The sequence below is a fragment of the Lissotriton vulgaris genome, chromosome 2_2, assembly GCF_964263255.1.
Source record: "Lissotriton vulgaris chromosome 2_2, aLisVul1.2, whole genome shotgun sequence".
Lineage (NCBI taxonomy): Eukaryota > Metazoa > Chordata > Amphibia > Caudata > Salamandridae > Lissotriton > Lissotriton vulgaris.
Window position 1 is genome coordinate 75,831,826 of NC_141688.1, and position 23,113 is coordinate 75,854,938.

The following is a 23,113-nucleotide window of genomic DNA, read 5'->3' on the forward strand; positions in this document are numbered from 1 at the left end:
CGAGTCAAACCAGTCAATGTAATCCAATGGCAGGTGAGTGAGTTGCTGGTTTCCAGGTAAGTACTCGACTAGGGAAGTTAGGGTACTGGGCATAGACTCAGGGCTCTCCCAGGGTCAGGTAGATACAGTTGGTTCACCCTCAGCGGCACAGGGGCAGCCGGGTGCAGAGGTAGTTAGGCCCAATGTTATCCAATGAGGGGCAGAGGTCCTCCGGTTGGTGGCTGCTGGCTAGCAGGCCACACGGTTGTGGGAGCTGGACTCCTGGTCACTTGCTCAGGGCAAAGGGGGAAGTAGGATAAGACAAAGGTTGCACAGCCAGAGGCACTCGGGCAGCTGGGTGCAGGGTGCGTTTGAGCCGTCGGGCACTCAATGTTATTCAATGGGGTGGGGTTGGCACAGGCTGGCACACCCCCCTTCCTGACGTAGGGTTTCCCGCCAGAGTGGGGGTTGGAACTGGTGGGGGCCAGTCACGGAGTACAGCAAATGGTCTGGAGAAGCTCACAGAGGCGGCATGCCTTTGAAGCTTCCCCCTGCCCATCCTGGGGGAGGAGACCTAGCACCTCGTCCAGGATGTGCATTGTTGCAGACCCAGGAGAGCGGGGGCTCTCCACCTAGGGGTCTATCAGCATGTCTGCTGTGTGGCAGCCTCTGCAGCCCCTCAGACCAGACGTGGATTGTAGGTTAGGTTTCCAGGGGGCATCTCTGAGATGCCCTCTGGTGCATTTTACATTAAATCCCACACTGGCATCAGTGCAGGTTTAATGTGCTGAGAAGTTTGGTACCAAACTTGTCAGTCTTCAGTGTAGCCATTATGGTGCTGTGGAGATCGTAATGACAACCTCCCAGCACCATATACTCTTAATGATATCACTGCACTTACAGTGCCCAGGAATGGCTCTAGGTACTGTAGGGGCACATGGCCCATGCACCTGTGCCCACACCACTGGCATAGGGCACCCAGCTAGAGGTGTAACTGAAGTATGCCAGGGCAGTGGGTTCTGTGGGCATGGCACACGGATGTGTGCCATGTCGACTCTCTGTTTAGTTCTGTACTTAGACACTCAGCCTGCAAAGGCAGTGTGTGGGTGTCAGGGTACAGGGCCCCTAAGGGTGGCACAATAAGTGCTGCAGCCCTTAGGAGTCATCTCTGGTCACGAGGCCCTGGGCACCTACGGTACCATTTACTAGGGGCTGATAGGTGGCCAGAGATGCCAGTTGGGTTTTGTTTCAATACAGCTTTAGGGAAGGAAGACAGGCCCTGGGTACCTGGTTGGCAGGAGCCCAGGGCACACTCAGTCAAAGCACATCAGCAGTTCAGCAAAAAGAAGTGGGGGCATAACAATATAAGAAAGATGGCACTTTCTCACAGAATGTGATAGTAACTTACATTTGCTCTAATTTACGTTCCTGTGCAGATATTCGAAATGGAGGTGCTCAGCTCCTAAGCGCGGCTCTGGAGGCTCTGGTAAGCGATTCGCATTCAGCTCAGCCTGCACTCAATAAAGGTGTTACTGCTTTCAACACGATGGCGTGGGAGCGAACAGAAGTGGTGTCCTTGGAGGAATCTGGACGAGGGACCAGCCTAGGTATGACTACCTACTTACTTTTCTTCTGTTTGAGGTGTATACTTGTGCAGAGATACCTGTGCGCCTTGATTCTGTTCTGGCAGTTTCCTGTTTCACTATGATCTCTGAACATTTGAAGTTTATTTGTGAAAAATGAAGGATTGTATCTTTGTTACTAATGGAAAAGAGATGGTAATATGTTTCAAACATGTCAGCCAGGAAGGGCTGAAGTAAAACATTTAAATTGACAATTGAGGGAGTATGCCAATAAATATTTCCAAATGCGTATGTGTCAAAGAAATATATGCTTATTTTTTTAACAGTAAAATAAGTTATTTCTAGAAGCACTCCCATGACCTGGTGAAGCAAACAGTTTCGCGAAGGGCATATTGATTCCTAAATTCAACAGATCCTTTTGAAATAATGTAGGATAAAGCATATGTGGGATAGTTTTTATTGTTTAATCGTATTAAAGTTGCTTGACATTGACTGCTTGTCTAGTCTTTAGAAACTTTAATTTTTTATGCAGACAGTGGCAATCATGAGGAATGTTCTATAAGTGGATGAAATAAAGCAGAGAACCTGCCCATTATATATCTCTGTTCATTGCAGCCCTAATGACAGTACCAAGCATGGGCTATACGTCCTTGACGTCATCCCTCCACCCATCACATCCTGTAACAGTCATCAAGCAGGTGAGTGACAGCCGAAGGCACTGCCATTCCACAATACTGGATTAAGAGACTTTCATTGTCACTGTCCAACACCCGCACAGTGAGAAATTATTCACTAATTACAGAATGCTGTTTGTGCTGGTATAGTACTGCAAAGACCCATTCCAATGACAGAGTAAAAACTATTTTTTTTAAATGGCTAGGAGGCACGCAATTCTAGTGACATTCCAAATCAATCTTAACAGCTTTAGCTTCCAGAATCTGTTCTTTTGCTTCTCTATATGTGCATCTAAGAGGCACTTTAGAGAAGTAGTATTGTTGCACAATAACCATAACATAATAGCTGATGTGAGTGTGGACACTTTAGTAGAAGATGCTGTCTGTTATGGCTCTTTGGTACTAAGGTGCAATTTCACACTCATTATGCGTTAACAAGTGTTACAATTTTATTTTTTATGTGTGAGATTTAAATTCATTTTTTAAGTGCATCCTGATCAGTGCCATAAATGTTGACTCCTAAGGAGTGTGGTATCGAAGTACATGTGTGCGTGTTCTACATGTTTAATCTACATAATAGTGAACAGAGCAAATTTCACAGTCCGGTTTATTCTCTGCTTGTCTCTAGTCGGACTCTTCCATAATCATGGAGAACGGAATCATCAGAGTTCATGTCGATCCGATTGGCCGCTTAAGGTCTCTCCGCTTGCTGCCTTCTGATAGGTAAGGGGAGCTTTTCTGACACAGTACCTGCAACGAAATACCGGGAAGCAAACTAAGACCACTTTTCCTGTTGTTGTGATCCCAATCAATTGAGAACAACCCTGTTTGCAAAAGCTCCTCACGCTGTGATCTTAGTGGTCGCATGTCTTCAGCCATTTCATCAGTTAGTTCCAGTTAATTATGGGTGGTTCACTTGAGAAGAAGCTAAGATGTAGCTAGAGTTTATTGTATTGTTGCTGATCAGGCTAACCCTGAAAAAGATAAAGCATCTTTGCCACCTACAAAAACCTTTTTGATTTAATAAATGAATTTATTTTTGTGCTCTTGCAGTATCTCTTTGATGATTATATGCATCTATTCTTGCTTTGCCACTGAGGCTGATTCCTGTACTATTGTTCTTCTTTGGAAAGACATTGCTCAGTATTTTGTCAATAGATTTGTAATTGAGTGTTGCAGGCTTGAGAAGAAGCTAATTGTTGATCAGTAACGGTGGTCTGCCAGGGGTGCTTGAGCTATGCCCCCCCCCCTACCACTGAGAGCATATATAGTGCCAAGCCATCAGACAGCTCTACCCTAAAAAGCCTGTCTCTCATAGTGGGATGATGCGGATATTTTGAGCTATGCCTGGGTAATGAGCACATATGTCAGGTAGCGTTCAGGGAATGTTGAGCAGATATGCTCAGTAAAGCCCAGTCAGGCTTTCTTGTGCCTTGATGCGATGCTGTGTGACCCAAGCAAACATGAAACGCAGGTGATTCTGCTTGCTGTAAGGGTCAATGTACGGTTGGGATATGGGTATGGTGGTGTATGCAGGATTGAGATGGGACTCCTAGAGGCTACTCTTCATGTAGAAGTTGACGCTGGAGTCATGTGGAATGCCGCAGACTTGGAGGATCACATCTGGATGAGCCCATGATCGATTATATCCAGTAAGATAGAAACCACTGTAGTCGTGTCAGTCAGGACGAGAAGGCTTCATTGTTGGAGATCAGGAATACATGATCAACCATTTGAATGGTTGAATTCACTGTGCAGAATTCTGACCTGCACCTAGTTTGGCAGTCTGGAAGGATGGTATTGCACTTGATCTTGTTGAGCTATTGGTTGGAGTCTGCCTTTGTTATGTTCTTCCTTAGGATTCTAAGGTGTGATTGGATAGTAGATTGCATGATCGTGATTGAATATGATTATAATAAGGTAAGGATCAGTCCAGTTTTAAGGGATTCTGGGAAGGTGTGTGTAGTGGATGCATTAACATTTTTCATAGATAGCTGATGAGCTTTCATAGGAATGTAGAAGTTTTCAGTAAGCCCAGTATCTTGATAGATTGTTAGCAGGGATGGGGTACAAAGCTTATCCATTTGGGCATGACACTTTGATTTTTTGGTGCTTACGTTTTATGGTGCTGGGATTTGTTATCATTTTCCTTTAAAAATGTGGTAACGGCTATGGATTTTTCCTTCTAGTGTTTTTTTTTTTTTTTTGTAAACTATTTTATTGGGTTTTCAAGAATAAGCGGATCACATGTCAATGCATAAATGGCATTTCAAGTATAAGAGAGAGTGACATGATACATAAGCACTGTACATACATATTTGCGTTTCAGGTCTTATATAAGTTACAGTGTCATGCATAGTAATAGCTATAGAAATAGCCATTCGCATTGGTAAATGAAACCAGTATCTGCGAGTACAGTCCTACTTAATATAGAATGATAACGATAACGCCCTCCCATCCGACGGGTGCACTCAATACTCTGCATCGAGTGGAAGAGCTTTCATGTCTGCGTTTACTCTTATTGTATGGTGTATGTATGCTAATAAAGAGATATAGTGTGTTGGGGGCCTTGGGCACTGAATTCTGGTTATTGCTGTTCCCCTTAGGGCTGCAATGCATGATATCGCCTGCGCTTCAGTCCTGTACGTGGTTAAAATATGGGTTTAGGGGGGGGCGTGGCTAGCAGCCGAGCGAGATGGCGGCGTAGCAGAGGAGCTCCGTGACCAAAGCGGCTCCATTAAATAAATCCAGCCAGTGATCCGACATATTTGTACCTCCAGAAGTGGATTCCGGGAGAGGAGACCAGGAGGCACCGTCCGCCGCAACTCCGGTGGCGGTCCGACAACAGAAACCGAGTGCAGCGCGAAGTGCCGGTGAAGGCCTCTTTACACCTCGGCAGCCCCGGGCTTGAGTATCAGACTGCCCGGGTGGAAGTACTAGCAAGCCGGTAACATCCACCCGAAGTTGGCGCTGCAGGGAGCGGTCCTCAGGAGAACGAGGAAAACGGCGGAGCGGAATACGGTACAAAATCGGCCCCGGCACCGCACCGGCAGCGACCCGAACACCCACCCCCATCGGCATTATTACTCCCAGAGGGCCCATAGGAGAAGCCCCGACATCGGAGACGGCGCGGCGGGACTTCCGTGCAGGGGGTAGGACGGCGGCGAACCCGTAATTAAAACGCACATAACAGCCCACGAACATTTCCACCCCCTGGAGCGCCCATGAATAGCGGAGCGCCGCGAAATAGGGAACACACGCTGAAGACCCGGGGAGAGAATGAGCCACACAAAAGGGCGTGAGTAAACATTTGGCAGCCAGTGCCAGGCAAACCGGCCCGCATATCACTGTGGCGACGCGGGATGTAGCCTGATTGGGACACCGACTCTTCGGGGGACGAGTGGAGGCCTCTGAGGATATCGGGCGCGCCATTGGCGCAGTGACTCTGTCGAGGCGTGCGCGCGGCGGTGGTGGAGACCACTACACGCCACAGCCTAAGTAACACCTGCAGCACAGTGTGCATACCACATCAAGCGACCCAAAGGCAGTGCCACAGGGGCCCGAACTGACGCTCCACTACGGCGGATCAATCCATAAGGCCTCGGAGTCCCGAGATACGGTGCCATTGTGCCTCCTGCCCCTGGACGGGCCGCTCGATGCGCGTCACGGCACTATCCGACGCAAATTGGGCCCCAGGTCACCTAGAAGGAGTAGAGTTCTAGTACAGGATTGGCCGAGCTCGGCGACACAGTGGAAGTGAAAACCATGGCGGGCAGAGGTGCAAGGAATAACACGGCGCAGGCGAGGCTGGACAAATACGCATACAATAAGAATACCACACAGCAGGCAGAGGGGCGCACCTCCACAGGAAAAGGCCCGGAGGGAGACGCAGCTAAGAAGGTGACGTTGGAAGACCTCATGAAAACACTGTCCAATGTACAGACGACGGTGGGGTCAATCTCCACAGACGTTGGCCTACTGCGAGCAGACTTGCACAAAATGACGGAACGGGTGGCGCAGGTAGAGGTAGTCACAAAGTCCCTGGTGGAAGACACCTCCGAATTACAGTTAGCAATGGAACGTATGGAAGCAATCAATAAGAAGCTCCAGGAGAAGCTGGACAATCAGGAAGGACGTTCAAGACGGAACAACGTGCGAATCCTGGGCATACCAGAATCGGAGGGCAAGCGTGCAATGGATCTCTATATTAAGAACTCATCAAAACCAAGCTGCAACCCAAGGGACTGTCACACTTCTTCTCAATAGAAAAGGCACATAGGGTACCCGGTGGAGCACCGAAACCGGGGGCGGCACCACAACCAGTACTGGCCAGACTGTTTAATTTCCGGGACAGAGACGCCATACTCCAAACAGCACGGACTTAGCCGCCTATTAAGATACACAACTCCACTGTAGCCTTCTTTCCGGATTATAAAGCCGAAGTGGCCCGTCGTCTGAAAACTTTCACAGACGTGAAACAGGCCCTGCGGGCAAAGGAACTACCCTATTCGTTGCTATTCCCGGCGAGACTACGAGTAGTTGACAATCACAAAACGTGGTTCTTTGACACACCCGAGGCGGAACGAGAATGGCTGGACGGTTGGCGACAGGTAGAGGCGCCTTGCCGCACGGGCAGAGGTCAGCGGAACCAACGGATCGAGATCCAAGAGAATTCACAGACATTGGCCGGGTACAGTATGGACAATGTATCAGAGGCGGGGCTTGGTGCAGAAGAACAACAACCTGACTCCTAGGACCCCGGCTGTAATGGGTTTGGCAACAGTAGTCTACCATGGTGGGCGTGCTGCCCTTGAGCTCTGATCAGGAAGAAGCGGAAGAGGGCGGATGGGGTCGCTGTCATCGCGGAAATCCTTACGCTTACAAGCAAGTACAATGGGTTGGGACAGGGATAAGCACTTTGCTAAGTTGGGGAGGCGGGCGGTTCTATGTCCGTGCAGCAGAGAGGCAGGAAGGGGGGTGGGGAGATGGATTTCAATTGTTATGGTTCAAGTTTTGCACGTAATGACACGAAGCGACAAGAGAAACACACACACTATTCATTGGGGCGTTAGGTTCACTGCTCTGATGGGGGCGACACGGAGGGTCCCACTTACACCACCTCACTATGTCACAACACTCGCAAGATGCCGCCCATAGCGGCTTGATGCAACAGACAACAGTTCCACCCCTAACAATGCTGACCTGGAACGTACGGGGTCTAGGAGACAAAATTAAGAGGGGTCTGGTGATGCAGGCACTCAAGCGCCAGGGCCCACATTTGGTTTTGCTGCAGGAGACACACCTTACGGGGAGAGCATGCCAGGCACTGGACCGAAGAGGCTACAAGATGGTAGCACACTCAGAATTTACCTCTGGCTCCAGGGGGACGGGTATTCTCTTGAAGAAGACCTCCCCTTTCATTTTTTTGCAACACAAAGTAGGCGATCAGGGCCGCTTCGCAGCGGTGCACGAGCGGTGGGAGGGTCGGCTTTTGAATGTAGTGTCGGTCTATATACCGCCGGCGCTTCAAACAGTGGCCCTACCGGCACTGGGAGAATTTCTACTGAACCTCCCGGCGGGAGACACCTACATTGGGGGAGATTTTAACTCAGTGATTGATCCAACGATGGATAAATTCCCGGTGCGGGCGCACATGCCCGGTCCCATCAGTTTCCAGAGGTTCCTGGAGGCCATGGGCTTGGTAGATATCTGGCGACAAAGGTACCCAACTACCAGACAATACACTTATCATTCGACCGTACACAATAGCGTGTCACGCATAGACGACTTTTTGGGGTTAGGAAACGTGATGCAAGAAGTAGAGGCAATTGAAATACAGCCAACGGGAATATCGGACAATTCTCCGATAGTATTGACACTACTTAGTAGGGAAAAGACTCGTAAGAGGATATACCCCATATACCCACATTTTTTGAAGATCCCTGGTGTTAAGAAAAATCTCAAGACAGCGACTAGGCTTTATTTTGAGGAGAACAAGGACTCTGTGTCCTCCCCCTCGACCCTTTGGGAAGCGTACAAAACGGTCCTTCGCTTCACAGAGCACAAAAAAGCGCAAAGACAGGAACTTTCGGAGCTAGAACGGTCCGTGCACACAGCGTATGTGTCCCATATGGCAGATCCCACAGTGGATACGGCTCACACTCTACAGCTATGCCAGCAGAGGTATAGGGAACATCTTAGACTGCAGGTACTTGACAATGTCTCGGCTACGACCCACAAAATATACGACGTGGGAGACAAAGCAGGAAAAATGTTAGCCTGGTTAGATAAGAAAGGAGGGAGTAGTAAAGGCATTCAGCAGTTGTATACTAGTGAGGGTCATTTGCAGACACACCCTGAGGAGATCGTAGACACATTAGCAGACCACTTTGAGAAGGTATACACCCCCGATCGGGAAATCACAAAAAATGCAGCCCTGGATTCCTTGACTCACATAATCATCCAGACGCTTCCACAAGAGGCGGTCCAAGAATTGGAAGCAGACCTCACAATTGAAGAAATCCAACTAGCAATACAAGCGATACAGTCAGGGAAAGCAGTGGGCCCGAACGGGATAAGGTTTCTTTCATAGAGGGTTTTAAACTGGTCAACTTTTAAACCACTGTTTTATTCACTTACACATAAAAAAGAAAAACAACCAGCTCCACTGTAGTCAGGTGTCGCAGCACACCCGGATGGCATACGGCTATCTGGGTGGGACCCCGATGATGAAGCATGTCACCAACTAGGTTGGTGAGTGAGGGGTCTTCTAACAAAGGACACATTTTTCCTTTCCTTTTCTTTCCTTTTCTTGTGCACCTCTATCTCTTCGACGGAGGCATTGAGATTCCGCCAGGGGGTACTCCTCCTATTGTTTAGCGATACTGATAAAGGGATCACAAGACATGGTCAATTGTGGCCTAGGTGACAATGAACCCAGTGACCTCACTTTGCTGGCCTACAGATTCCCTCCCACGACCCAACACTCACTAACCTGTGCCCATGACCCAATGTAGCTCATCCACTGGTTCCTGTCTATACTGAAGGTGGTGGTGGTGGATCAACAGCAGCCAGGACTTGGGGGGAGGGGGGGCACAAGAGTGGGGTGATGTTCATTTGGACACATGAAGTGGAGGTATCCAGAGGCTGAGTTGTGCTAACAGCTGGGGTGGGAGGTGTAGGTGTGGGCCGAGGGAGACTTGATGTAGATGTCCGCCCTGGTGGACCAGATGGACCAGCTTGCTCCTCATCATTCGGACTGACAGGAGTGGATTCCTCACAGAAGGCTTATCCTGGTCTGAAGTGGAGGTATCCTTAGTAGCAGTGGCAGATGGATGTCCATGTACTCTGGGTGTTGAACCGGTTATAAATATTAATAACAAACATGTAATCTTGATTATATATCAAATGATTTAGAAGCAACCTAAAAGGAAAAAGTGAATTAATATATTGAATATACCTTTCAGTAGTATTGTAATAAATTACAAAAGAAATTTAAATTACACACAAAACGCCTTCTAAAAAGTAGGTAAAATGATATCCTGAAATGGAAAAAAATATGAAGTATACATAAAATGTAGTAAAAATTTACCACAGTAGAGAGATGAAATGCAAAATAAACCATTTCAAGGCCTAGCAGGGAAAAATCGGAATATTAAACAACTTACAAGGATAAATAGGATTAGTCATCATATAAACATTACTAAGTGCATTTAGTATCCAAACCACTTCTATGCAGCATACAACATAACATGCATATACATTTTTAGACAACCTACTTTGATTTGTGAAACAAATAACATCAATTCAATTAAATAACAAGTAAGCTACACCATACAAAATTAAACAGAAAATTACATTGTAAAAAAGCATAAAGAAGGGATTGATAAATACATAACACTTCAACATATGTGTTGGGCTTGGCCCTTTTTGCAGGTTCATCCCAGAAATGTTTGCCTTCCTCCTGTATTTTTTCTGACCTGTTGTTGGTGGTTGTCTGACTGTGGGAACTTTAACACTGCTGATCAGTGGTAAAGTGCATGTGCTCTCTCTTGTAAACATGGTAAGATTGGTATACCTTAGAATATCCCCAGGCGTCAGGCTGAATCCGGAAAGTTTTCATTAGCAGTACCCTTGCGCGACGGTAGGCGACATCTGCGGCTCCCCATCCGTTGTCAGCGTCGTGATCGCCAGGATGACGTCGTCGGAGTACTTAGACGCCGCTCTCGCGCCCTGAGGTCAGTTCTTCATTTTTCCACGCCAGCAAGCTCAGATCTGGGAAGAGCAGTACTATAGTAATTTTTTGACTAACTTTTTTGATCTCTTTTGATCACTTTTCGAGTCGATATCGACTCACGGTGTTAGGGATGCCTGGTTTTAAACCTTGCGACGCCTGTCACCGCCTGATGTCGGTGACCGACCCCCACCATCGGTGCCTTTACTGCCTCGGGCCGACCATGATGACCAGTCGTGCCCCGACTGCTGGGCCTTGACCTCGAAGGCTAGACGGGAGCGGTCCCATAAGCAGCTCGAGCTCTGGCAGTCGGTCCCGCGCCGCTCGAGGTCCCGGTCGAGGAGGAAGTCGAGGGACCGGTCACGGGGCCGCAGTCATCGCCGTTCGTCCAGTCACCACCTCTCGTCGGGCTCCAAGTCCTCCGGTAAGTCGAGGCATTCGAAAAAAAAGTCAAAGAGACGTCATCGCTCTTCCGACGCGGCCGGGGGTTCGGGCAACAGCCCCCACGCCGGAGGAGATAAGTGCTTTCCTCACGGCCATGAAGACTCCCTTCCCTCCGTCGGAACCTGCCGAGGCGCCTTCGGGCCCCGCGGTTCCGACTGGGAGCCCTAGCGACCCCAGAGCCGTCGGGTGCCTCGGCCCCAGCGCCGTCGTCGACTCCGGTCCTGACGCTGCAGGGCCCCACATGATCCAGGCCTGGATCCGGGACGTCGCCAGTCGACCTCATGACTCCTCCGCTGGCGCCGACACGGACCCCGAGGGTCCGACTCCCGGTGCCGTCTTCGGACGACACCGTCCCCAGTTTCAGCCCCGGTCCGGGTGCGATGCCGAAGCGTCGCCGCTCGGCGCCGTCTCCGACGCGATGGGGGGGAACAGTTCACCTACGACCCGGCTCCATAATTTTTGCCTGGTTTCCAGGAGATGGATGACTAGGAAGACTGGGAGGGTCTGAGGACCCTCTGGCACAGCAGTGCCAGTTGAGCCAGGACTGGGCAGATGAGCTGGGGGAGGCCAGTGGTCTAGACTCTTCGCCTGACACTGGATTCGTCTCTCCTCCCTTCGTGGCTTCGGAGGAGGGGGCTTCTAATAGCGTGGTGTTGAACAGGGCAGGCAAGGCCTTGGCTCTTGAGCTCCCTGTCGGGGCCGCGAGGACTAACCTCCTCACTGAGGTGCTCAAACTGCAGGCAAGCTCCTTGGAGCCTCTACTTCCGTTTAACGAAGCCCTCACCGACGTTCTGATAGGCATCTGGTCCAAGCCCTCTACATGCCTCCCTGTGGATCGGAACGTGACCCGACGCCACCGCCCGGTTCCGGGCAACCCCTGCTTTCTGTCCGTTCACCCCAACCCAGAGAGCCTGGTGATTCAGGCCTCTACGTCCCAGACCGCATTCCCGACCGCTCCTCCAGATCGGGAATCCAAAAGGTATGATCAGTTTGGGAAGAAACTGTTCTCCTCTCTGAGTTTGGGGCTGCGGTCTGTCAACACCGCCTGCCTTTTGGGCCGTTACACCCACTCTCTGTGGGTTACGGTTGCGGAGGTGCTGCCACAGTGTCTGGAGGAGGCCCGGATACGGCTCGCCCAAGCACTGGTGGAGGGGCGGGATGCAGCACGGTACTCGATTAGATGTGGACTTGACACCACGGACTCGCTGGGCAGACCGATTTCCACGACGGTGGCGATTCGTAGCCACGCCTGGCTGCTGTCTGCCAACTTCTCGGGGGATGTCCAGGCCACGCTCATGGACATGCCCTTCGATGGCCGTCGCCTCTTTGGCAACAAAGCGGATAGTGCGCTAGAGCGTTTCAAGGACTCCAGGGATACGGCCAAGTCCTTGGGCCTCGGCCAGCGCAAGCAAACTTCTGCTTTTTGCCCCTTTCGTGGCCATGGAAGGGGCGCCCCCACATAGCCAGCCACAGGTCGCAGAACCAGTCTCAATGTGGTCGCGGACGTGGTTACCGCCGTGGAGGTACAGAGGGACAACGGCAGGGTCAGTCCACATCCGCTTCTGCAGCATATGCCTCAAAGCCTTCCTAGTCCGGCATTTCAGGCCCATTCGACGCCAGTAGGGGACAGGGTTTGCCATCACCTCCTTCACTGGCGTAACGATATATCTGTAAGAAACAGTAGTTAGTGTTAGATTCCTTACCGCCTCATGTTTGGAATAGTAGTGATAAATCCTGCTTATTGGTGAATGCAGATTTATTATTACTAATTTAGAAATGCCACTTTTAGAAGTGGGCATTTCTGTATACTTATGTGTCTTTGTGCCCTGCCTGGATGTGTATTGACAGTCTGGTTCTGACTGACAGGAGAGAGGGGATGTGCATTCACTCCACCCAGTCACAAGGGGGGTTGAGGTGTGTCCTGCTTTCCCTGGGTGACTCATGCTGAATTTAGAGTAGCGGGAGGAGGTTCCTTTGCACCTAAATAGGCCTGCTCTGCATTTGGAGTGGTGGGAGGAGTTGCATCTGCACCTGATGGCTGTGCTTGCCTTCTACAATGCTGTCTCCGCCACCTGTGGTGTGTCTGGGGCCACGGCTTACAATGTGAATGTGTCGGAAGTGCCGCAGAACAAAGACATTTGCACTATAAATATATGGGCTGTGACCCCATGAAAGATAAGAAGATACTGCGTGGACTTGAACCTTGAAGGCTTCTGGACTGCCAGGAAGAACTGCCGGGGGACAGCTAATCTGCGCTGAGGACCCCATGTGCTGGCTTGCCTGCCTGCACCTAGTTGGTGTGGCCCAGTGCTCTGCAAACAGCACATGATGAGCGCTTTACATTCGCTCCTTCCTGTAGGAAATTGCGCATGGTGAGCGCCTTGACTTTTGTGGCCTGAAACGCTTCCTTTGCTGTGCCGCTTGGGTAGCGCTGCCCTTTCCTCAGGTGGTTGCAGCTGCAAGAGAGGAGAGTTACCCGAGAAGCTGCGCTCCCCCCTCTCCCGCTCCATGCATCTTGTGGTGGGACGTATCGGCAGCCGGGGCTCCGATACGTGGCCCTGGGCTGCAATGCAGTGCACCAGTAGCAAGGAATCCCAGCCGGGAACTCCTCTGAAACTCCTGGGCAAAGCTGACATCGCAAGGTGGGTGTGGCCCAGCCGGGGTAGAAGCCAGAGGGAAAGGAGCCAAGCCGACGGAGACTTCACTCAGTGTCAGCCTAGTCCTTAGGGCCTCATCGGGTTTCCGCTGGTAGCTGCCCACAGGTTTCCTTTTCCTGTGCCCAGCTGTGGTAAGTTGGCCTGAAATATAGTGCTCACTATTCTAGTGATCACTTTGTATCATACCAAACGACCCTTATTGATGATTGGTTGTAAGTCAACCTTATAGACCAGCCATCCTAGTAGCATGGCCAAGAGCAGTCTTTAGGCTAAACTCTAGAGGGCGTGTTAAGCCAGCTGTTATACCATCACATATACCCCTTGAACACCAAGTGAAAGGACACCACACAAGTTGTTATGAAAATAAAAGGATATTTATTTATAACAAGTCTACCATGAACTCTTTATGAGTCAGGGAGCTAAGCACAAAACAAAACTCTTACGAAAATACTTTAAGTTGCACAATTTACACAAATGCCCGAGGGGCACGAAAAACCATATACTACAAAAGTGGAATGCGAAATACTAGCAGGTAAGTAACAAGATCCAGAGGCTTCAGGATCGCTAGGACTACACTACAGAACCCTAAGGTTAGGAGCAGGAGGCCTAGGCAGATCGGGTGCAGAGTGTGCTCTCTCACGCGCGATGCGGGACAAAGTCTATGGATGCTAGATTTCGTAAAGTTACAGTTATCGGACGAATCCGACTAGTTAGGCTGAAAACGAAAAAGGATCTGGACACTTAGATAGTGGACCTATGTTGGAGCACCGAAATGCTCAGGTTACCTAGCCCAGGGGCTGCGGCTGCATAGGGTTCAAAAGACGTCGGGAATCCTCGTTACAGTCTATGGAGCCTGAAAGAAGAAGTTGCTGGCAGGCGACCAGTGATGAAGTTCGATGTGATCCAAGCCTGGATCGGTGATGGAGACGACCTGAAAGCAGAGGGGACTCAGTTCTTAATCACTAGCCAGTGATTAGGTGATCACCAGGATGGCACCGGATGAAGTCACCTCGACCAGGTGAGTGGGCGACGCTGGGCTCTGCAGTCTCTCGGACCAGGAGGCGTTGTCGGCGAACAGGATGGAGGTGCGAGCTGTCCCACGAAGGTGTCTGCTGTCGGCTATGCTGGACCCAGGATTGGGGCAACAATCCTTGGCAAAGTCAAGCCCACGCGGTGGACTCAAAAATGGCGTCTGGAGTGGACCAGGAGGGTCCGGGGTGCTCCTCTTTTGGAGGGGAGCAAGGACTAGTCTGGAGCAACCAGACCAGCGATGGAAATGTCGTGGTTCGTCGTCAGGAGGGCTACAATCCAACAGGCTAGTGGCCGGACAATGCGGTGAGCAGCAAAGAGCAGAAGGGCCCCACGCAGATCTCGTGGATGCTGGGGGGCTGGACTTCGGTGCTGGAGCTGCTCAGGGTTAGGGCTTCTCAAACCCCTCACTCGAGGATCCCTCGGCGGTCGTGCTGGATAAGCGTCGTGCAGTCTTGAAGATGGCCGGTCCCTTCAGGTCTCGTCACACCCACGAATCTCAGCTGGGCTGATGATGTAGGTAGAGGTCAGAGATGCCAGGGAATCCGAGTCTCGTCGAGCTGGGCAGTCTTGATCCGGAGGATGGACTTGCAGCAAACCGCATGCGCTTAGATGGTGCCCGCTGGTGCAGGGTGGCTACTCCTTAGCCACAAGGGAGAGTCTTCAGAAGTGTTCAAGAGTTCTTTCGTGGAAAGTAGTAAAGATTCAGAATTATCTAATTTGGGAAGGGGGCCCGCTCCTACCTTTATCCTAAGAAAAGGGGCTGGCCCGCGACTAGGTCCTGCCCATGGGTGGGACCAGGAGGGGGGTGGTTACACCCCTCTCTTTTGTCCGGTCTCTCCCCAGCTCAGGGGCTGGTGTGCCCCTGGAACTGGTTTGAGCCGGCATATGCACCGTGAGCACCGGGGTGCCACTTGCAGTCACCTTCCTCTCAGCCCTGCCTACCTGGGATACACAAAACCCTGTCTGGGATGGTGCTAGCACCGCCCCTGACAGGAAACCCTTTGTCCAAGCTCTCCTCGCTGGAAGGACTCCCAGCAGCAGGAGGTCAGACTTGTGTCTGTGGTGGCAGCATCCATTTTGTGATGCTGAGGCTCGAGTTAACTTTAACCGGGGTTCACAGTTACATACATGTCGTGTCACTCTAGAAGGGTGGAATGCTAACCCCGTCGCCAGAATTGGCGAGGGGTTAGTATTCCAATTCGTAAGACACCTTACTCGACATGTTTTGATAAAGCGATACCAAAGTTGGCAAATAACCGCGAGGATTATAAGGCACTTAAGAGTATATGGTACGCGTTATCATGGAACAGCTATTAGGACTTGGTTCCGCAAGCTGCAAACGGGCTCAGCTCATGCCAGAGCACCATCTCACATAATTCCAAGCACTCTGCCTTCAGGATTGATAAGGCCTGCCATAGGAGTGACTGATAGGAATACATGTGCCCATTTTAGGGTTAGATATAGGAATACTATATCTAAAGCAAAGGGTGTTTACACCACCTTGCCCCAGCTGTCGTGCAGCCAGTTGTGTCAGATTTAGATGGCCAGCCAGGGGTGGCATAATACATGCTGCAGCCCCTGGTAGGCCCTGGGTACACCTATGCCCTGAGTACAGGGACTGATAAGGTGGCCCATTACCAATTGGTAAATGCACCTAAGGTACACGTGTCAATTTAGAGAGGGAACAGCTAGGCTGTGGGTCTGATTAGCAGGCCCACAGCCAGGGAAAGTCGTAAACCAGTGAAGCAAAAAGCAAACATCTGGGGTGATCATAGGATTGCAGACCCTACTCTCCTACATGACCCCCCCCCCCCCAAAACTTTGGGACAATAAACTAACCTTGACCAGGTGAGTCTTCTTGCTCTAAGTGGAAATACCTGGAGAGCCCATCTGCATTGCCATGATCAGTGCCAGGTCTATGCTCCACTGTAAAATCCATCCCCTGTAGGGAAATGGACCACCTAAGTAGTTTGGGGTTTTCACCCTTCATCTGATTTAGCCACAAGAGGGGCTTATGGGCGGTCTGAATCTTGAAATGAGTGGCAAACAAGTATGGCCTCAGTTTCTTCAGGGCCCAAACCACAGCAAAGGCCTCCCTCTCAATAGCTGACCAATTTTTCTCTCTGGGGTCAGCCTTCTGCTATTAAAAGCAATGGGCTGGTCATGACCATCAAAATTCAGCTGCGATAGAACAGCTCCTACACCCAACTCAGAAGCATCTGTTTGGACAATGAATGGCTTGGAGTAGTCTGGACTCTTTAGGATAGGTGCTGTGCACATGGCCTGCTTTAGGTCATCGAATGCTTTTTGACAGCTTGCTGTCCACTGAACTTTCTTTGGCATCTTTTTACTTCTCAGGTCATTAAGTGGAGTCACAATTGATCCATAATTTCTGACAAATTTCCTGTAATAACCAATCAGGCCCAAGAAAGCTCGAACCTGAGTCTGGGTGGTTGGAGGAGCCCAGTCCCTGATTGACTGTATCTTGCTCTCCAGTATCTGAACCTGGCCTCCACCTACAAGGTGGCCCAGGTATACAACCTTTGTCTACCCTATCTGGCACTTTGTGGCCTTGATAGTGAGACCTGCCTTCTGCAGTGCCCCTAACATTTTCCTCAGGTGGACCAGGTGATCCTCCCAGGTGGAGCTAAAGACAGCTATATCATCAAGATATGCTGCACAGAAGTCATCCAACCCAGTGAGAACTTGATTCACCAGCCTTTGGAAGGTGGCAGGTGCATTTTTCAAACCAAAGGGCATTACCACAAATTGATAATGCCCACCAGGGGTAGAAAATGCTGTTTTGGGCTTGGCCTCCTCAGCTAACCTGATTTGCCAATACCCAGCTGTCAGGTCAAATGTACTTAAGTAGTTGGCAGAAGCCAATCTGTCTATAAGTTCATCTGCTCTTGGTATTGGGTGGGCATCAGTCTTAGTGACTGCATTGAGGCCTCTGTAGTCTACGCAAAACCTCATCTCTTTCTTACCACCCTGGGTGTGAGGCTTTGGCACTAGAACTACTGGACTAGCCCAAGGGCTATCTGAGGGCTCAATGACTCCCAGCTCCAACATTTTCTGCACTTCTGTCTTAATGCAGTCTCTGACATGATCAGGCTGTCTGTAGATTTTACTCTTAACTGGCAGACTGTCCCCAGTGTCAACCTCATGGGTACACCAATTGGTTTGACTGGGTGTCAGAGAGAACATATGTCTAAAGGATTGAAGAACTTGTTTGCAATCCTTTTGCTGATTTCAGAGAGGCTGCCACAAAAGACAACACCATCTACTGACCCATCATCAGGGTTCTGAGTGAGCAGGTCTGGGAGAGGGTCACTCTCCTCCTCCTGTCCCTCATCTGTGGCCATGAGCAAGCTCATGTCCTTCCTGTCGACATATGCTTTGAGCCTGTTTACATGGAGCACCCTGAGGGGGCTCCTGGGAGTTCCAAGGTCCACCAGGTAGGTGACCTCTCCCTTTTGCTCAATGATTGTGTGGGGCCCAGACCATTTGTCTTTGAGTGCTGCTGGGGCCACTGGCTCCAGCACCCACGCCTTCTGTCCAGGCTTGTACACAGTCAGGACAGCCTTTTGGTCATGCCAAGCTTTTTGGAGTTCTTGGCTGGCCTCAAGGTTTTCAGATGCCTTTTCCATGTACTCAGCCATCCTGGAGCGGAGACCAAGTACATAGTCCACAATGTTGGTTGCAGGCTTTTTGAGAGGTCTCTCCCATCCTTCCTTCACCAAACAAAGGGGTCCTCTTACAGGATGCCCATACAGAAGTTCAAAAGGGCTGTAGCCAACCCCCTTCTGTGGGACCTCTCTGTAAGCAAACAAGAGGCAGGGTATCAGGACATCCCATCTACGCCTGAGCTTTTCAGGTAGTCCATGAATCATCCCTTTTAGGGTCCTGTTGAACCTTTCAACAAGCCCATTGCACTGTGGATGATAGGCTGTGGTGAACTTGTAGTTGACACCACATTCCTTCCACATTGCAGTCCGATATCCTGACATGAAGTTTGCACCTCTGTCAGAGACAACCTCCTTAGGGAAGCCCACTCTGGAGAACACTCCAACTAGGGCTCTTGCCACAACAGGTGCTGTAGTGGTCCTAAGGGGAATAGCGTCAGGATACCTGGTGGCATGGTCCACCACCACCAGTATAAACTTGTGCCCTGATGCTGTCTGGGGTTCCATTGGACCAACAATGTCAATCCCCACTCTTTCAAAGCGTACCCCCACCACAGGTAGTGGTATGAGGGGGGCCTTTGTTGTGCCACCTGACTTACCACTGGCTTGGCAAGTGACACAGGAGCGACAAAACTCCTTGGTATCTTCATTCATGTGAGGTCAGTGAAAGTGTGAGACAAGTCTGTCCCAAGTCTTATTCTGGCCTAAGTGTCCTGCAAGGGGAATCTCATGGGCCAAGGTAAGAAGGAAACCTCTCTGAGACAAGGGGATGACCAGCCTCCTGGTTGCACCAGGCTTGGGGTCTCTTGACTCAGAGTACAGGAGTCCATCATCCCAGTATACCCTGTGGGCACCTGTGGCGTTCCCTGCAGCCTCAGCAGCAGCCTGCTGTCTGAGGGGTTCAAGTGAAGGGCAGTCTAACTGTGCCTTCCCCAGGTCTTCCCTGGAGGGTCCCCCTGAGCCCAGAAACTCGACCTGATCAGGTTCAAGTTCTTTAGGCTCAGTTTCCCTCAGTTCTTTGAGGTCAGCCTCCTCTGAGACTTGATCCACAACCTGGGGCAAGGGGGAAGGCAATGCCTTAACCCTACTCCTCCTTCTCTTGGAAGGTGTCTGGTCCATTTTTCCAGGATCCAGCACCTGTTCAGTGGGGCATCTTCTGGCCTGTGACCTAGTCACAGCAAGGACATGTGTTGGCAAGCCTAACATTTCCATGTGAGTCCTCTGCTCCACTTCTGACCATAGTGATGTTTCCAAATCATTGCCCAACAAACATTCAACTGGGAGGTCTGAACTAACCACAACTTTCTTTTGGCCACTTACCCCTCCCCAGGAAAAATCAACAATTGCCATACTATGGTGGGTAGTGACATTGCTGGCATTGGTCACTAGGTAGTCTGTACCTAGCATGATCTGTCCAGGGTCCACAAAGTTAGGTGTCACCATTGTGACACTGGCACAAGTGTCCCTGTAGGCCTGAGCCATTTTTCCATTAATAAAAGGTGTCTGCCTGTATTTGCCCAAAGTATTGGGACTGGCATCAGGGGATATATCCACATCCCCTGTACAGACAAGGACAGCCTGAGTGAGTGTCCCAACTAGGTTGTCATACCCCTCAGATCTCAAGGTTAACCCAACTAATCCCTTGGGAGGTGCACTACCACTACTGACTGTACTAGGGGGTGCAGGTGCCTTAGGGGCTGTAGTGGTAGGAGTTTGCCCTCCTTTCTTGGTGCACTCACTAAACCAGTGAGTTTTACTTTTACAGTATTGGCACCACCTTTTTGACTGGCCTTCTTGAGTCTTCTTTTTCTGCTGTGAAGCCTGACCCCACCCTCTTTGGTTTGTTGGGGACCTGTCGAAGACTTCTGGTCATTTTGTTCACTCTTATTACTACCCTTTTGGTCTGCTTTCTTCTGACCACCCTGGTTCTGAGTCTGGTTCTGCTTGACCCTTGTTCTGACCCATCTGTCTGCCTTCTTTCCCAATTCTTGGGGAGAGGTCAGATCTGAGTCAACAAGGTGCTGATGCAACAACTGGTTCTGACAGTTATTTAAAATCTGTTCTCTCATGATCAGATTGTACAACCCTGTGTAATCAGTAACCTTACTACACAGCAACCAGCCTTCCAAAGCCTTAGTGGCACAATCCACAAAGTCAGACCAATCCTGAGACTGAATTTTGCTCAGTTAAGCCAAACCCATCAATCAGTGTATTCTTCAGGACTTGGTAATTGTTAGCATCCTCAGCTCTAGTAGTGAGGAGCTTATCTCTACCTTTGCCTTCAAAGGAGAGCCACAAGATAGCTGCCCACTGACTCTGGGGGACGCACTGGACAGTGCAGGCCCTCTCCAAAGCAGTCATCCATTTGTGGATGTCATCCCCTTGTTTATAGGGGGGCACTATCTTACTCAGGTGTCTAGTGTCTAAACTCCTGTCCTTTTCTCTAGGTAAAATGCTGCCACCAGTGGGGTCTGCCCCACTCAATTTCTGCTCTCTAGCAAAGGCAAGTCTCTCTTTGGCCAGGGCAAGTTCTTCCCTTTCAATCCTCAGATTGACTTCCCTCATCTTGGCCTCATGCTCTCTCCTCTGAGGGGATGTCATCCCTCTGTGAGAAGAGGTCTGAGAGCCATTGGTTCGAATGGATCTGTTAGAGCCTCTGGATAGAGACCTAACTCGTCCACTCCCAATGTTAAGCCTGCCTGAGAGTGGGCCTGGGGGTTCCCCAAGTCCATTTTCATGCCTGCTTAAGTTGGTCCTGGTGAGTCTACTGACTTCTACCTGACCCTTGCCTGCCTCATCCCCTGACCACTCCTGATCCTCTTCCTCTCCTTCACTAACTGTTCCATTGAGGCTGAGGTCAGGGTCCCCAAGGGTTCCCTCTAAGGGGGGCATGCTCCCATCTGGATTAGGAGGGCCTGTGTTGGAAGCCCTCCTGGCATCATAGGTTTCTAAGAGACCAATCAGGAATGGGATGGTAGGGTTAGAATCCTGTTTTAGCTTCCTGGAGGTACACACTTGTCTCATCTCCTGGAAGCTAAGAGCTGCATATCTTGATATGACCTGTGGAGGGTCAACTGACACAAGGGGGGCCTTTGAGTTCCCTGCTTTGTCTGACATGCTTTTCTAGTGAGGTGTAAGTGGTGCACTTACCTACACTATTTGTTTGCCTACTGATCCCTTGCTAGAGTTGTAGTCAGGGTGTGCTAGGCCCTGTTACACTACAACAGCTGGTTCAGTAGAACTCAGAGTATTCTAAGCTAAGTTATATGTACCTTGGTACTTATGTGATCTTTCAAATGATATTCTTAGGATACGTGTGGTAAAACAACAGCAAGCTCAAATCCCAACCGCTGCTCACCAATGTGAGACGTTGGCCTGATATATAGTGCTCACTATTCTAGTGATCACTTTGTATCATACCAAACGACCCTTATTGATGATTGGTTGTAAGTCAACCTTATAGACCAGCTATCCTAGTAGCATGGACAAGAGCAGTCTTTAGGCTAAACTCTAGAGGGCGTGTTAAGCCAGCTGTTATACCATCACATATACCCCTTGAACACCAAGTGAAAGGACACCACACAAGTTGTTATGAAAATAAAAGGATATTTATTTATAACCAGTCTACCCTGAACTCTTTGAGTCAGGGAGCTAAGCACACAACAAAACTCTTACGAAAATACTTTAAGTTGCACAATTTACACAAATGCCCGAGGGGCACGAAAAACCCTATACTACAAAAGTAGAATGCGAAATACTAGCACGTTAGTAACAAGATCCAGAGGCTTCAGGATCGCTGGGACTACACTACAGATCCCTAAGGTTAGGAGCAGGAGGCCTAGGGAGATCGGGTGCAGAGTGTGCACTCTCACGCGGGGTGCGGGACAAAGTCTATGGATGCTAGATTTCGTAAAGTTACAGTTATCGGACGAATCCGACTAGTTAGGCTGGAAACGAAAAAGGATCTGGACACTTAGGTAGTGGACCTATGTTGGAGCACCGAAATGCTCAGGTTACCTAGCCCAGGGGCTGTGGCTGCATAGGGTTTAAAAGACGTCGGGAATCCTCGTTACAGTCTATGGAGCCTGAAAGAAGAAGTTGCTGGCAGGCGACCAGTGATGAAGTTCGATGTGATCCAAGCCTGGATCGGTGATGGAGACGACCTGAAAGCAGAGGGGACTCAGTTCTTAATCACTAGCCAGTGATTAGGTGGGCACCAGGATGGCACCGGATGAAGTCACCTCGACCAGGTGAGTGGGCGACGCTGGGCTCTGCAGTCTCTCGGACCAGGAGGCGTTGTCGGCGACCAGGATGGAGGTGCGAGCTGTCCCACGAAGGTGTCTGCTGTCGGCGATGCTGGACCCAGGATTGGGGCAACAAACCTTGGCAAAGTCAAGCCCACGCAGTGGACTAAAAAATGGCGTCTGGAGTGGACCAGGAGGGTCCGGGGTGCTCCTCTTTTGGAGGGGAGCAAGGGCCAGTCTGGAGCAACCAGACCAGCGATGGAAATGGTGTGGTTCGTCGTCAGGAGGGCTACAAGCCAACAGGCAAGTGGCCGGACAACCCGGTGAGCAGCAAAGAGCAGAAGGGCCCCACGCAGATCTCGTGGATGCTGGGGGGCTGGACTTCGGTGCTGGAGCTGCTCAGGGTTAGGGCTTCTCAAAGCACTCACTCGAGGATCCCTCGGCGGTCGTGCTGGATAAGCGTCGTGCAGTCTTGAAGATGGCCGGTCCCGTCAGGTCTCGTCACACCCACGAATCTCAGCTGGGCTGATGATGTAGGTAGAGGTCAGAGATGCCAGGGAATCCGGGTCTCGTCAAGCTGG

At 50.3% G+C, this 23,113-nt stretch overlaps 1 protein-coding gene across 1 annotated transcript in view; it reads left to right on the top strand.

Moving 5' to 3' along the window:
* MAN2C1 (mannosidase alpha class 2C member 1) overlaps nt 1-23,113 on the top strand; it is a 362,406-nt gene that overhangs the window by 257,575 nt on the left and 81,718 nt on the right. The window contains exons 16-18 of the mRNA XM_086959311.1: nt 1,416-1,586; nt 2,178-2,260; nt 2,865-2,959. Of these exons, the coding sequence (XP_086815437.1) occupies nt 1,416-1,586; nt 2,178-2,260; nt 2,865-2,959 (349 nt within the window). The remainder of the gene's footprint in view (nt 1-1,415; nt 1,587-2,177; nt 2,261-2,864; nt 2,960-23,113) is intronic.